The sequence below is a fragment of the Schistocerca piceifrons genome, chromosome 2, assembly GCF_021461385.2.
Source record: "Schistocerca piceifrons isolate TAMUIC-IGC-003096 chromosome 2, iqSchPice1.1, whole genome shotgun sequence".
NCBI lineage: Eukaryota > Metazoa > Arthropoda > Insecta > Orthoptera > Acrididae > Schistocerca > Schistocerca piceifrons.
This window is the reverse complement of record NC_060139.1, coordinates 1,098,283,024-1,098,300,474: the sequence shown is the minus strand read 5'-3', so window position 1 is coordinate 1,098,300,474 and position 17,451 is coordinate 1,098,283,024. Positions and strand designations below refer to the sequence as shown.

The following is a 17,451-nucleotide window of genomic DNA, read 5'->3' as shown; positions in this document are numbered from 1 at the left end:
GTCATCCACCCATCCTCTTCTGAATATGGCCTAAGCACTCCAGTTTCTCAATAGTGCAATCTTTTCCATAGGGCTGACTTTCAGCTCCATTCTTGAAAGCACTAGAGTCTCCATCTCCTAAATACTGTATGTATCTTACTCCATACTTTTGTAAAGATCTATGGAAAACGAATTTCATACCTGCAGCTTCCATCCCACTACTGGAGCCTGCATAATTTCTGTTACAAACAGCTTTATGGACTTCTTGCCATTCTGTTTCTTTACCTGCATCAATATATTTCTTGTGCAAGGAGCAAGCAGAACAATATTTAGACATCACCTCTAAGTCTAATACTTTTACAGTGTCGACACTAATTATGGTTGAAACTCCATGCAGTGAAGTATGCCCCCTCTTCATCCAGGAACTGTCACAGGAAACTGCTATATCGTTGCTGCACAATTTTCTTGAATTGCCCTCAGGACTGCCATTTTCATGCTCTCTTCACTTACTTCTGCATCTGCATTGAGGAGAGCAGTATTCATTGCAGAAAATTTTAGGGGTGGACCAGGCATGTTCATAATGCCACATAAAAGGTTTCCACCATCTCTTCCAATCCCTATACATCTTAGTCCATAAGCAAATCTCATATTGGCTTCATAGATTCTATTACTGACCTTTGATGTCTTGAATGGTCTGTCAGCATCACAGTTTTGACACAAAATGTGCAATGTGCAAACCAAACCTTCTCTCTTTCCATCATCAACCAAATCCACATTTCCTCCACAAACAGAGCACTTGCAGGCTATTCTGAGTGCTTCTGCCACCATTTCCAGATCCACAATTCTGAAACCTGTATTTCTGTTATGATTTGTTTCTTCTGACACAATCCCTGTCCCAAGTTTTATTTTAGATGCACTTGGAGACAAGCTAATGTTTGCATCTGCAGGCCCGACCCTAACCTCAATGTCAGTTTTTCACTTTATATTGGAAATATGGGACTTACTATATTTTTTAAATACTTTACCAGGCCTTGGCATTGTAAAAAGGGATCAACAGATTCAACCTTACACAAAGAATGGCACAATAAATCAAGCGTCACTCGAATTCCACTGAACGGCACAAAACTTGTTTACAACTCTCCACAGCCTTCTATACCGCACTGATTGAACCAGAAAATGGCTTAACAGTTTTCTTTACAACAATGCTGTTATGTATACAAAACATCACAGCCTTCTAAAGCTATATTTTCTAGTTTCACAGGCCAAATTCTGCAATAAAATTTTTCCTCCATTTGTTACATTGAAAAGCGGGCTTGGCGCATTACACTGCTTAGAATTTTAATTTTTTTATGCCATTTGTAGTTCAAATTTCAAGGGGAAAAATTGAGATAATAATCTCATTTATATTTACTATCATATAAGCAAATAAAAATAATTTGTAAATTTTTCATTATTTCTGCCACCATCTCCCCTTAATGAGTTACGTTTCAATTTTAATTTCTGTAACTTAAACATTGAACAATGTACAGTTTCAGTGCCTACTATTGTGAGGATATTTAAAGGCCTGATTTTTGGTCCTGAGACAGTCAGTCCACGGCCAATTTTCAGACGAGAAACCTATATTGGTTAGATCAACAACAATGCATCAACTTAACTGTGAAATAACTGTAACACCAATAGGCCGTGTGTTACAACAATGACAGTGTCTGTTCAATTTATTTGAAAGACTGTAACTGTGTGGTTGTGGTTTTACTGTCTATTGATATTCAGCAGTAAACTATTGTAGCAGTATGCTGATGTTTGCCTGCAAACTATTAATGAGGCTTATCAGAAGTTAACCAATAGTGAACTGGCCATATTAACTGTGTAATACTGGGGGGTTGTGAACAGTGAAAGTAAAGAACTGTGAAATGCAACTGTGCAACTGTCAGCTACATCATTTACAGTAGTCAGTGTTGAACTACCGCCCCCAATTTTTCAGCCAGTATAACAAAACAGTACGTCGACACTGAGGACCATCAACAAAGAAATAAAGCAGGTGAACGTCACAACTGACATCTAAATCTATATTCTGCAAACCACTGTGAAGTGCATGACAGAGGGTATGCCCATTGTACCAGTAATTAGGGTCTCTTCCCATTCCATTCGGTTAGGAACACACACATACTGACTGTTTGAAAGACTCTGTGCATGCTGTAATTAAGCTGATCTTATCCTCATGATCCCTATGTGAGCGATACATAGCAAGCTGTGACAATATTGTGAATAGGAAAGTTGCTACTTATCATATAGCAGAGAAGCTGGGTTGCAGATATATACAAAGGAAAGACTGTTACAAATATAGCTTTTGGCCAGTAAGTACTTCATCGAAATTAGACGAGAAACACACATGTACACACTCAAACAAACGCAACTCATACACATATGACTGCAGTCTCAGGCAACTGAGGCCACACTGCCAGTTCAGCAAAGAAAATGTGAACTTATTCTATCATAGATTAAATAAGGTGGAGTGGGCTTAAGATCATAGTATTTCATGCTCTGAAAATTTTGCTAGTTTCTTGGAAAACTTCCTACACGTTTTTAATGAAACTGTCCCCCTTAGTGTACATCATAAAAAAGTAGGAAATAAAGTAAACTGGATTACTGAAGAAATAAAAATCTCGATCACAAGAAAAAGACAGCTACGTGGGGAACTAAAACATAACAAAAGCCCTGATTTTGTTACCTATGTAGAAGATTACAAAAATATTTTTAAAAAAGTTGTAAAGGCAGCCAAATAACTGGCAAATAATAGATTTATATTGGATAGCAAAAATACATCAAAGGCATTATGGTCAGTGATCAAAGTTGAAACAGGTGCCACAAGTAGAGGCCATGATATTTCTGAAATCAAGATAGAGGATAAAACTATTGTAAAACCTGCTCAAATTTCTGAATTATTTAATGAATTCTTCATAAACGTAAACAAATCTAATGTCAATGTAGCAGAGTACCCAGACAAGGTAAATTTCTTCTTCGGTGAGCAACTTGGAAGTGAATTTTTCAGTACATATACCAAAACTACTGTAAAAGATATAGAAAATGTGATACTATCACTAAAAAGTAAAACATCAGCAGGATGGGATGGGATACCAACAAAAGTGTTAAAAACAGTCTCTAGAATAATTGTGCAGCCATTAACTTCAATAGCTAACCAGTCCCATCAAGAAGATCATATTCCACACTCACTGAAGTATGCAAGAGTTAAACCACTATCCAAAAAAGGCACAAACGAAGTATGGGAAACTGTCATCCAGTCTCTCTTCTTCAATCACTATCAAAAATATTTGAGAAGGTAGTCACCATACAGACTAAAAATTTCATAGAAAAATTTAAATAATCTCAAAAAATCAGTATGGTTTTCAAAAAGAGAAAACCACAATATCTGTTATAAATAATTTTGTTAATAAAATTAGCTCATCTCTAGACAACTCACTGCATGCCAGCTGTAAGTACTTACAGTAGTAATACTATACTTTCAGGCAGAAGTGTCCTTACTTTGAAACCAGTTTCTTAAGAAACGACATAAGACAAGCTGTGTGTATGTATGTGTGTATGTGTGTGTGTGTGTGTGTGTGTGTGTGTGTGTGTGCGTATGCGCACATTTGTGTATGCAAGTGCCAAGTGCGTATGTCAGTTCTAAGAAGTTTTGGTATGCTTGCAACCATTTGGAGCCCAAGACTTCAGTATGAGCGCTAAGACACTAATACGATATTACAGTGCGTGTGCTGTTCACAATTAAGATGCAATGTTCCTTTGGACACACATGCGCATGCTCATCACAAGAGGTCGCCTTACCATTAGGCTATGCGAGCCCCCTCCACAGCCAGATCCAAAACTCCCTTCCGTATGTCGTCAAGCACGTGTCTACAATCTGCACTCGTTTATTAATATGTCTCTCCCATACGGGAGTGTACATGATGGACGTATGAGTGCAGGTTGTAGACACATAGTTGTGGAGTGTGCTTGGATAGTCTTAATCAGAAGGCGACCGCTCACTGTAAGTGGGAGATGGGCATTCCATTCCCCCTTCTGGCACAAAATTTTCATTGTCGTCTTTCCATTATACAGCTGATGGTCAAACATACATCGTATAAAGAGAATCAATATTGTGCTCCTAAATAATCCTCTCAACATCACCAACTTCAGCAACATCCCTCACGTAGACCGTTTACAGGTTTTTTTCTTTTTCTGCCAGGACATTTGCTCTTTAATTCCATTTTTCTTCTTGTTTTTACTATGTGATTTACAGAACATTTTTAAGTTGCTAATAACTTTTTTTAATAACGCTCTACACACTGTTTTCATTTTGCGAGCATAAATAGCCCCAAAGAAGACATGAGTTGCTAACGGATTTCAGGAAGTACGAACTATCAAAGGTCTTTGATAGTGTGAATCATTCCTTGTTACTCTGTAAACTGGAAAAGTATGGAATTAGGGGCACAGTATTAGAATGGTTTAAATCCTATCTAACCAACCAAAGACAAAGAGTGGTTATATCGTCAGAGAGAGGAACTTCAAAATGAAAAACCATTTCAAATGGAGTACCCCAAGGTTCTGCCCTAGGTCCCATTCTGTTTTTGTTTTACATAAATGATCTGCCACTTAACATTGAGTATCACTCACTTTTATTAGCAGATGACACATCTTTAACCATTGAAAGAAACAGTACTGATCAAATTCCACAGATTGTATTAAATACTTTAGAAAAATTAGATACCTGGTTTGATTTAAACGGGTTAAAATTAAACATGGAAAAAACTCAGTTAATGCAGTTTAAAACAAAACAAGCAAAATTAAATGATATTCAGGTCAGTCACAGAAACCAGGATTTGCAGGAAGCTACCTGTGTGAAATTCCTAGGAATGCAACTAGATAAAATCTATCATGAGGATCACATATACAGTACCTTGCAAATAAAATAAATAGCTTAGCATTTGCAATAAGAATATTGTAGAATGCAACCAGTATGGGCATGAGAAAAGTAGTATATCACAACTACTCTGAGTCAATAATAAGGTATGGAATTGTATTTTGGGGTAACTCAAACCATATGTGTCAAATAGTAAAACTTCAGAAAACTATCATTATAAATATGCACAATGCAGGGTGAAGAAAATCATGTCGCCCACTCCTAAAAAATCTAAGTACACTAAGTGTTCCCTCACTATACATACATGAGCTGATTATCTTTGCACACAGTAAACTGATTTATTTGTAGCAAATCATTTTCAACGTGATTACAATACTAGAAATCAAAATAATTTTATGCTGCCCACCCACCATTTAAAACTTTGTGCTCAGACTCCACATTATACAGGTACGAATATTTATAACAAAGTGAAAGGAAGAGAATTGCTCAGCATAAATTTAGAAACACTGAAAAAATCCTTATATGAGAAACAAGTGCAGAAATGTTACTATTCAGTAGAAGAATTCATAAACGACAACCTGAAGATTTGATTAGGAGAAAATAAGTACTTAGGACTGTTAATCTTAAAAGTTTGTTGCTCTTGAAGAAAAATTATTAATTAGTTAAAAAGTAATTATTCAGACTGTATATTATATTACTGGTATTATTAGGAAAACTGTAAACCAGTTCCTGTGTTTTGATGAGTCTCCTGTACTTTATGTCAAAGGCTTGAAATTGTATGTTACGAGACAATAAACTTCTACTTCTATTTCTACCAGCAGCAGCAGCAGTGCATGATGGGAGAGACGACTGGGTGGGGATAAGGAGGAGGCTGTGGCAGGGAGGGGAAGGGATAGTAGGGTAGGGATGGCAGACAGTGACATGCTCTTGAGAAGTGCACAGGGACTTTGGAAAAAGTTGCAGCCCCTTCAGTTCTGCTAAGTGTTTACTAGAGTCTAATGGTATTTTTCAAAGAAAACTTGTTCCTACTTCTGTATATACTGAGTCCTATTTAGAGGACATTAATACTTGTTAAGCAGCTTCATGAAAGACACTTCTACAAGCCATGCAGACAAAAGAAGTTTTGAATACTTGCTTCTACATGCTCTGATAATTTCTAAAAAAAAGTATCTAACAGGGAAAGTTCTTAATTTCTTTTGAACTGGTAAATGTTCCCCTATTTTTGCTTTTGTTAGAAGCGACTAAATAGCTCCATTCTGAACCCTAGACAGGAAAGCATAGTCTAAGTGAGGATTATTTTGTGTCTTTTATTGTATCTACATCAATCACGGTTCAGTTGAAACTGACTTTTATTATCAAGGGCAAAAATCATTACACCTTTATTCCGCCTACATCTAAATCCATACTGTGCAAACCACTGTGTAGAACATGTACCAATTATTAAGGCCTTTCCCCATTCCATTCACAAATGGAGCATGGGAAGAATGATTGTTTGAATGCCTCTGTACATGTTGTTATTAGTCTAATTTTGTCCTCACAATTCCTAATGGAATGATACATATGGGGCCTTAGTGCGTGATTTAAACTCATCATTTAAAGTTGGTTCTTGAAATTTTGTAAGTAGTCTTTCTCAGGATACTTTATGTCTATCTTCAAGTGTCTGTCATTCAGTTTCTTCTCAACATCTATGTAACACTCTTCCAATGGACAAACAAACCACTGACCATTTGTGCTGCCCTTTTTTGTAGGCTATGTGTTCAATAAACCCTGTTAGTCCTATTTTGTACAGGTCCCTCACAATGAGCAGTATTCTAGGATGGGTTGATGAGTGATTTGCAAGCAGTCTCCTTTGTAAACAGATTGTATTTCCCCAGTATTCTACCATTAAACTGAAGTCTGTCACCTGCTTTACCCACAACTGAGCCAATGTGAATATTTCACTTCATATCCCTACAAAGTATTACATCCAGGTACTCGTATTAGTTGACCAATTCCAACTGTCACTAGCATCACTTTAAATTTCTGAAGTTGCCAATCATTGCACCAATTTGAAATCTTATCTAGGCATGAGTAAATATTTCTGGGTCTTTTTTCAGATAGAACTTCATGACAAATAACTGCATCATATGTGAAAAGTCTGAGGTTACTATTAATACTGTCTGCAGTTTCATTAATACATGAACAGCGAGGGTCACAGCACACCTCCCCAGAGCTTACTGGAAGTTACTTCTATGGCTGTTGATGATTCTCTATGCAAGACATCATGCTACTTCCTCCCTGACAAGAAATCCTCATTCCAGACACAAATTTAACTTGATACCTCATACAACCAATCTTTTGATGGAAAGTTCATGCTGGAATAACAAGAATATGAAAGGATAGATAGCTACTTGCCACATAGAGGAGATGTTGAGTTGCAGACAGGCACAATGAAAAGAATGCTAAACATTTAAGCTTCCATACAAAATAGTCCTCCTTTTGAAATAAAACGCGCACACACACACACACACACACACACACACACACACACATGGCTATTTTCTCCAGTTGCTGAGCCTCATCATATGGTAAAGTTCTCTTCTTCTCTCTTCTGCTCAATTTTGCTTTTATTTATTTTAGGAGAAAACAAGACTGCAGTATAATACTTTTTTCTAATGATCTATACCTAACTAATCAGTGCACTTTGTTGATATTATCTGACCATCATCTTCAGATAAACCACTGACAATTGGTTTTACAGTTAATCACTACGCTTTGTCTAAAAACCAAATTGTCAACAGTTGTTGCACTATATCCTACAATCCATGTAGGAAATTCCACAGCGGACAATAATCCAAAGTTGCACATCAATACCTCTGAGTGCCCACAGTCGGTACTATCTGACAGAAAATCAATATTAAAGTGTCCACAAACAATTATTTTACTGTTATACCTGCTTAATCTTATCAAGGCTGTTTCCAGCTGCTTTATGAAGCTTGAGAATCAGTACTTGACTGGTGGTCTGTAAACTGTCAGCACTACAGGTTTGTGTGCTCCTGATACAATATTGTGGCGCAGCACTAAAAGAACTGATCCAGGGCAATATTCATAAATCTGACTGGCCTAGGATTTTACTCTAACTTTTACACATTTAGCCACTCCCAAGTTCTTCTTATTAGTTTTGCAGTAGTGATATATTAGCTTGTAACCATCAAGATGAATCTGTTCAATTTTAATGATTTCCAAGTGATGCTCTGATATGCACAGGTCTGCTGACATTTCATCAAAGCTTTCATTTTTGTAAATGGATATGAGTATTTAACCCTTTTCTTATTTTTAGTTTTTGATGTTTTGGTAGAAAACATTAAAGGTATTTTCTTTAACATCTTTGATTTTGTCCAAGATGCATTAAAGTAGAGCTCCAATTATTCGGATGATTAGGGATCGCACTCAATCCGGATGGTCAAATATCCAAATAATTGGATATATCATGAAACAAATCATTTCTTTAAGAAAAAGCTAAATTTGTGTGTGTGTGTGTGTGTGTGTGTGTGTGTGTGTGTGAAACATTAAATTAATGATTAAAAAACAATGTTCTTTAGTTTTTGTACAGTATTGTACTTACAGACAGTGCCATTTCTTTAACATATCAGTCAGAGTCTGCATTCATTTCCATGTGACTGTGAGAAACGCTACAGTCACATTCAGGCCACCCCTCCACCCATGTTAGCATATTGTCAAGATACACAAATGCTTTCACAAGCTGCTGGTCCTACTCCTAGTCAGTTACTATGTCATTCTCACGGGCATCAGTTCTGCTTTCTGACTTTGAATGGTTTCATCATTACCTAGATTTTCAAACTCAGGATCTGAAGAATCACAAGCAAGCCACATGCCTGTATCCTCTGCATGTCCAGGTATTTTCAAAAGGATCTTTCTTATGTCCTGAAGTAATAGTTCACCATCTGCCACTTTTCTCTTCCTCTTCTTTCCATTCTTCTTTTTTTCATCTTCATATTTTCTGTAGTTCATCGTTGTTGAAGCGTCATTCAGTTTATTCTAAGCTCTTTTTAATGTAGCTGTCTTCACCATATTCCACACTTCTGCCAACAAGTAACACCTGTCTGTTAAATCCAATTTTTGGTGATGAGCTGCAGTGCCTTCTTCATGTCCATCTTCTGCCAGAAGCTTCATAATACTGTAATACTGTTTTATAGTTTCAATAACCAATTAGTCCATTGGCTGCTGCAAACTCAGTATGTTTGGTCCATCTCTAATATCAAGAAGATTTCTGTGAGATAGGTTGGTGCATTGTCTAGTATTAATATCACATTACTGCCTTCTTTCCCTATAGCCTTTCGGTATTTTTTTACCTCTAGTATGAATATTGAATCGTACTAATCAAAAAATAGAGCAGCAGTCATCCAGGCCTTCGATTGATTCTTGTAAAAGATGCAAAGTTTTTTACACATTTTTGACAGCTCAGGGGTTCTTTGACATTCCCATCAGCAGAACAGGTATTTTGTGGTCGCCCACAGAGTTAGCACAGTTCAGCATGGTAGCATGGTCTTTACTAAACTCTTAGCCAGGATCAATAGTCTCCCTTTTGCAGGTTAACATTATTTCAGGCCAATCCATACAATAAAACCTGTCTCATCATCTACACTGTATAAACATTCAAAGTCATAAGATTCTGCTTGAAGTTTGAATTTTTCAATATAATTTTGTGCAGCTTTTAGATCTGCTGATAGTTTCTCACCACTTAAATCCAAGTCATGAATACAGTGTGTTGCCTTGCAATTCTGTAGGCATACATTGCCCACTTGAAATGAAGACAAATCATCAATTTTGCTTTTTCTGTCTAATTTCAATGAAGGCCTTTTTGGCCAAAAACTTACTTGTTTGAGAGTCTTTTTATTGCTCCCATCTGCAACTCGGCATCTCCACTATACGGTAAGTAGCAATCTATCCTTTTCATAACACTGTCATTATAGAATACTGGATTTTCCATTGTTTGAAAACAAAAGACACAGATGACTGAAGATATTGTGACAAATCATTGTACACATTAAGGTCACAACACTGAATGATGTGGACAACACTGACTGATGGGCACGGCAAAGGTAACAATGTGCATATACTATACTCACTGTCACTGAAAGAATTTGTCTTTTAATACATTTCCTATGGATTGACTTTATAACAACAAAGAAACACTTAGTGTACTATATACAGTGATAAATATTGAACAAAACCAACAATTTTAGTCATGCAATCTGGATAACTTACAATCCGAATAGTTGGAGTTCAGATAATTGGAGTTCCACTGTACTTTGTTGTACAAGTGGCCCTTTGGACTGTAATTATATTTGTTGTGCAGCTATGCATTTCAGTTAAATTTACTCTAAAAATGGCATACTGAACACAGTGGGAATCACTGGGATAACATAACTTCTCCTTTGTCCACACTAGATACATCTGACAATTATCCACGCAAGGAGCTTCTTAGCAGATGCAGACAATGCATTGTTGATGCAAATGAGTGAATGGCAATGTGTCGATCACACCCACATGTGGATGTCCCACTCCTTTAACTGATTTTCCAAGCTCTGCATTAATGTGTTCTACAGAATGTTTCATCCAGGGCTTATCTCACTGCTCAAAGAGTAACATGAGGAGTACTCTCAGCAGTGTGCTTAATATCATCCTCAACTGCACACTTAAGACTCCCCTACTATTATTAAATCACCAGCCTTTCCAAGGTTTTTCCAAAAAGACCCTAAACTACAGATTAAATCACTGAACCCTTCACTTGATGTAAAAATAACAGTAACCTGGTAACCATTTCCCAAAGAGTTCTGAAAGAGTTCTGACTGTACCCTCCCTTGATCACTGCCCACTCATTTACCTTTTTAACAAATTTTATTCCTGCACTTAGCTTGTACCTTATTTGCTGTACTGTCATTCATTCAGAATGACATATGCAGAGCTTGAGAAAAGGACTGGTGGACACATATCCACAATCTGTCTGTAAAGCATTCTATAACGTCTCTCAAATAGTGAAAATCTGTCTCTCATAAAGCACAAAATGCCAAATAAAAAGTATCTATCACTTTACCTGAAGCCAGGCATCAAGTATATCTTGCATAGATATGAGTTTAGCTTCCCATTTCTGCATATCTTCTTCAAAAGCTTTAACATAGGGAGAACCTCTCATGGTCTGTGCTTTCAGAATGTGATCATCAAGCATCACTTGTATGTCATCAACAGCTGATAAAATTGCCACCCCTGTTTCCCTGAAATCATACAATTTACATCAATAACTTGTGTGGTTGCCAGTTATTTTGAATGCAGCAAACAAAGCAGAATAAGGCACTATCTCCTTCCTGAACAATAACATCAAAGATTCATTACACTGTTATTGATAAACTGAATAGCAATAAAAATTTGTGGATGTAAACAGATTTCACAGAAATGCCTTTTATTTGTCCTGATGCATGAACATTATGAGTTTACATAACACAATAATTAATAACATTCCCAGAAAAAAAGCACAATTTTTAAGCAAATTTAATTTAGTTTATTGATGGGAGTTCCAGGACAGAATAAAAATTGATGAGGTACACATGTTAAGCAACAGATAGATGTAGCATGCTTAGGGACATACAGCCATCATTTTCAAAAGAGTTGCACAACAGCTGCACTTTGTCCAAGGATTCACTTTAGAGCCTTACCGATTTTGCTATTACATTTGAAAATGAAATTTATAATTCCAAAATTGGTAATATTTTAAACTGAAATTATATTAATATCCTTGTTGGGCCATTTCATTCCTTCACCCACTGTTTTCTTTTTCAATGTTTCAGCCTGAGTGGACACTGCATTCAAAATGAGACCTCTCTGCCTTTTGCTGATGCAGCTGTCCTCATACATGTGGTGGGCTAATATGACACCCACAGACACTTGCAGTTGAATAGTTTATATGTGACTGTAGCACCTTGAACCTTTAAGAAGTCAATGGCTTACTCTGTACCCAACATTTTCAGTAAACATTCACAGTTTCATTTTTAAGCGTCATTTTTGTTATGTCTTACTTCTGAGTTTCATCTTGCACATAATTTTGCCGAAATCTCTGAGAACATCTTACGACAAGCCATATTTATGGTGTGTGCCGAATCCAGGCAGTTACACAGCGATGTGTCGCGCATGCCACGTGTGCACGTTTACAAACACCATGCCATCGAACGTTTCATGCCACACACTGTGCTGTGTATATATGCATTTTAGTTTTGTTATCCCTTGATTATTTTATATGAATTTTGTATCTTCCATTTCCATGCACATAGTGAGTTTTGGGCATAGTTATGAAACAACTCTGATGTTTGGTTCCCTGTGTGTTACGTGATTTTAACTGAAAGCTCAGAACAACTGAACAACCCATGTACACTAAGGTGTCAAAAGTCATGAGATGGATGGTGGTAGTATAACATTCACATGTTATAAAATGGCTGTCATTTGTACTCCAGTGATTCATGTGAAAAGGTTTCCAATGTGATTATGGTTGCACGATGGGAATTAACAGACCCTGGACACGGAATGGTGATTGGAGCCAGACGCACAGGAAATTTCATTTCAGAAATTCAATATTCCGAGATCCACTGTGTCAAAAATGTGCCAAGAATACCTAATTTCAGACATTACCTATCAATGTGGACAACACAGTGGCCGGCGGCCTTCACTTAAAGACCGAGAGCAGTAGCGTTGGCGAGTAGTTGTCAGTGCTAACAGACGAGGAACACTCATGAATTACCCACAGAAAACAATGTGGGACATACAGTGTATGTATCTGTTAGGATATTTGGTGTTAATGGGCTATGGCAGCAGACTAAAAATGACAATTCCTTAGCTAACAGCACAGAATCAATTGCAGTGACTCTACTGGGCTCATGGCCATGTTAGTTGGACACTAGACGGATAGCAAACTGTGGCCTCGTCGAATGAGTCCCAATTACAGTTGGTAGGAGCTGATAGTAAGGTTTGAGTGCGGTGCAGACCCCACAAAGCCATGGACTCACGTTGTCAACAAGGCACTGTGCAAGCTGGTGGTGGGTCCATAATGGTGTGGGTTGTGTTTACATGGTATGGACTGGGTTCGTGGTTGAACTGAATTGATCTTTAATGGGAAACTGTTATGTTCAGAAAGTTGGAGACCATTTGCAGACATTCACGGATTTCATGTTCGAAACAATGATGGAATTTTAAGGGATGACAATGCATCATTTCACCAGGCCACAAAAGTTCACAATTGGTCTGAAGAACTTTTTGAATAATTCAAGTGAATGATTTGGCCACCAGGATCACCCGACATGAATCACATTGAACATTTATGGGAGATAATCAAGACATCTGTTTGTGCACAAACTCCTGCACCAGCAACACTTCTGAGCTTATAAATGACTATAGAGGCAACATGGCTCAATATTTCTGCAGGGGACTTTCAACCACTTTTTGAGTCCACGCCACACTGAGTTGCTGCACTACAATTGGCAAAAGGAGGCCCGAGACGAATTTAAGAGGTTTCTTATGATTTTTGTCACCTCAGTGTATTTATTGCCATCTCCTGAGGCTATGATCAATAAAAGAGTTTTTATGTTCAAAGGTGTTTTTGTGTAGCGTAGTTCAGTCATACCAAGTACACACTGCTTCTAATAGTCAATGAACAGTCTACACAGTTTGTAGTGACAAAGTGGTGACCCAAACTTGATTTTCCTGCGTAGTACGAGGGTTTGAACTTTAATAGTGGCAACTGTTCATTTTTGGAATACAGCCTATGACCAGCTTAGAGACAGAGGTGATGACACTTTCTGCAGGACCTGATCATCATTTTTCAGGACAATGCTCAAGCACATACAGTGCAAGCTGTTACTGATTTGTTTGACTGATGGGGCTGCTAAGAGCTATACCATCTACTGGACTCCCCTAACTATAGCCCTCGTGAGTTCAACTCGATTTCTAAACTGAAGGAAACACTTCACGGCATTCGCTTCAGAACTGCTACAAATTCATCGGGCAACAGACCGTGCCACTTGAACCGTCAACACAACTGGCACTGTTAAGAGTATCCTACAACTTCCACATCACTGGCAATGGGTTATACACAATGTTGGTGTCTACTTTAAAGGTCAGTAAAACTGTGAAACACGTATCTATTTTGTACGAGCCATAAATAAATAGTTGCCACTATTTAAGTTCTGACCCTCGTATCATTGGCTTAATGAGCACTTACAAAAGAGATTTGCAAAATGACTGACACTAATTCCAATGTGTCACACCTGGCTATAACACTACCACCTTTCTGACAACACACTCCAGCTTTGTGGTTTGTGCTGGTTGAAGCCAGTTTCTGCTATTCTGGAATTTCTGCTCATGCTATCAAGTCTGCCCTGGTAGGAATCCAATTAGAGCACCTGTATGACACAGAAGTTCAAGATATAATTACCTTGCCACCCGAGGCAAACTCTTATGACCAGCTTACAGCAGAATTGAAACAGAGAGTGTCAATGTCGCAGGGAGAATGAGTCTGTCAGGTTCTCACTCAGAGATATTGAAGAGAGAAACCGTTCACAGTACTTTTGCCAACTAAGAAGCAAAATAGACACGGGAACTATTTCAGACAGTTTCCTGCACACAATATGGAGCAGCCATTTGTCACCACCCATCAAAGCAATCGTAGCACCCTTGGACAGAATAGGGGGGCTGGCAGATAAAATCCAGGACGTGATGAGACATGCTCCTGTCAGAGTCATCACCACGCAGTGCGCTACTAAGATCCCAACCATTTCACATGCAGTTTATGATGCCCTGGCAGTAAAGGAAGACCTATTGATGCAGCAGATCAGTGAACTGTCATCTCAATAACAGAAGCCAGAATCGATACCGCCAACACTCATGCAGCAGCTCATCGATGACGTCTTCCACAGCTGAACGTGAGGACCGAGGTATATGCTGGTATCACTGGACATTTGGGGAGCAAGTGCGCAAATGCACAACTCCTTACAATTACCCAAGTGGAAGGGGCAGTCAGAAATAGGTATCTCCATCGATTGCTGATCTATGTCTCCTTGCCTCTTTGTTAGTGACTGGCCTTGCCTCTTTGTTAGTGACTGGTAGCCTGCTGTAAATATTTAGTAGACACTGGATCCTATTTGTCTATTTATCCATGGACTATGTTGCAAAGGAAGTTACCATCCACATTATTCTGTGTGACAGCTGTAAACAACTTGGTCACGAAAACATACAGTACTATGCAGAACTACACCTAGGTTTACGACAAGCATTTGTGTGAGATTTTACAATTGCAGATGCTGCCAAATCTATCATCGGAACAGAGTTCCCTCATCCAGTGCAATCTACTGACAAACAGGAAGAACTCACACCTGTTTGACAAGACTATGGCTTAACAGTGTCTGGATTTCAGAGTTAATGCAGCTGTTCACATTGCCAAAGTAATTTGGGTGCCGGACCATGAGTATGTGGAGCTGCTGTATGAATTTCCAGCTCTGACATGACCCACTCGAGTACCTAGGGAAGTAAGGCACGATGCTGTCCACTGCATAGAGATGACCGACAGTCCTCCCATATCTTGCAGACTGTGACTTTTTGCTCCAATTTGTCTTAAAACTGTGAAGGCAGAGTTCAACAGTATGATTCATGAAGGTTTATAGTGGCCTTCCAACAGTCCATGGTCCTCACCACTACACTTGGTCCTAAAAACGGGTAGCGCATGGCAACCTTGTGATGACTACAGAGACCTGTGTACGGGAAGGTGTCGTCATTGAGTGACTGTAGGAGGATACAAGATGATTTGGACAGGATCTGTGACTGGTGTAAAGAATGACAGCTAACTCTAAATATAGATAAATGTAAATTAATGCAGATGAATACAAAAAAGAATCCCGTAATGTTTGAATACTCCATTAGTAGTGTAGCGTTTGACACAGTCACGTCGATTAAATATTTGGGCGTAACATTGCAGAGCGAAATGAAATGGGACAAGCATGTAATGGCAGTTGTGGGGAAGGCGGATAGTCGCCTTTGGTTCATTGGTAGTATTTTGGGAAGATGTGGTTTATCTGTAAAGGAGACCGCTTATAAAACACTAATACGGCCTATTCTTGAGTACTGCTCGAGAGTTTGGGATCCCTATCAGGTCGAATTGAGGGAGGACATAGAAGCAATTCAGAGGCGGGCTGCTAGAGTTGTTATTGGTAGGTTTGATCATCACGCGAGTGTTATGGAAATGCTTCAGGAACTCGGGTGGGAGTCTCTAGAGGAAAGGAGACGTTCTTTTCGTGAATCGCTACTGAGGAAATTTAGAGAACCAGCATTTGAGGCTGACTGCAGTACAATTTTTCGCGGAAAGACCACAAAGATAAGATAAGAGAGATTAGGGCTCATACAAAGGCATATAGGCAGTCATTTTTCCCTTGTTCTGTTTGGGAGTGGAACAGGGAGAGACGATGCTAGTTGTAGTACAAGGCACCCTCCGCCATGCACTGCTATAATACTTCTAATTTTTAAGCTACATATTTTACACAGTACCAATATATTCTTGCACGATATCTACATATTAATTTGGAAACCTCACACAAGACTGACAAACTCTGAAAATATATGGCTGTTACATTACATTTTGATGGATGGCCCTCCCCATTCTAAAGAATTTCTCAAATGGCTATTTAACCCACATGGCACCTTGCTGATGCCTTAAATTTTCTTATCTTCGTAATTATTTCAGCTGCCAGGTTGTTTTATAGTATGAAAATATATAATATAATATAATATAATGTACCATAATACAATATACAAATAATCATTTCACACAGCAGAGACATACTCTCATGAAATTGTATGTTAAACACTTCACATAATCACAGATCTTGTGTACCTGCTCAATAACATAGTGAACTTGTTACAAAACTCACACACACACACACACACACACACACACATACACACACACCTACGCCCCTTCATTATGCCAGCTAGACTGACAGTGGCAATGCTAATTTGTGGCAAATGGACAGATTGTGGTGGGGATAGTGTTGGGTATGGCGGGTAAAGTGAGAGGGAGGCAGGAGGCAGGAGGCAGGGAGAGTGACTGGCAGAGGGTGGCTAGCAGCTTGGAGGGAGTTTGGTTTGCTGGCTGGGAATGTGGGAGGGAGGGATGGCAGGTATACGGGCTGGCACAACTGTGGCATCTGGTGAGAAGTGGCACGCACTGAAAGCAATTTGGGGATGTAAACTGGGAGTGTGTGACAGGATGGAGGAATGGGAAATTGTCAGGTGGAGGGTGTGAGGATAGTCAGTTACCCGAGATTGAGGCCACGAGAATCATCAGAGCGAAGGATAACTCCCGTCTACAAAGTTTAGAGAAGCTGGTGGTGGAGGGACGGATCCGATGGCTTGGGTTGTGAAGCAGCAACTGAAATTGAGCACGTTGTGCTAAGCTGCACATTGTGCAACTGTGTGGTCAACTCTGTTCTTGTCAACAGTTTGGTGGTGGCCATCCATACTGG

General features: G+C 38.7%; 1 protein-coding gene across 1 annotated transcript in view; it reads right to left on the bottom strand.

The window, feature by feature from the left end:
• LOC124776158 (dynein axonemal heavy chain 3) overlaps window positions 1-17,451 on the bottom strand; it is a 1,197,897-nt gene that overhangs the window by 959,398 nt on the left and 221,048 nt on the right. Inside the window, exon 17 of the mRNA XM_047250998.1 lies at window positions 10,992-11,169. Coding sequence (XP_047106954.1) covers window positions 10,992-11,169 — 178 coding nt within the window. The remainder of the gene's footprint in view (window positions 1-10,991; window positions 11,170-17,451) is intronic.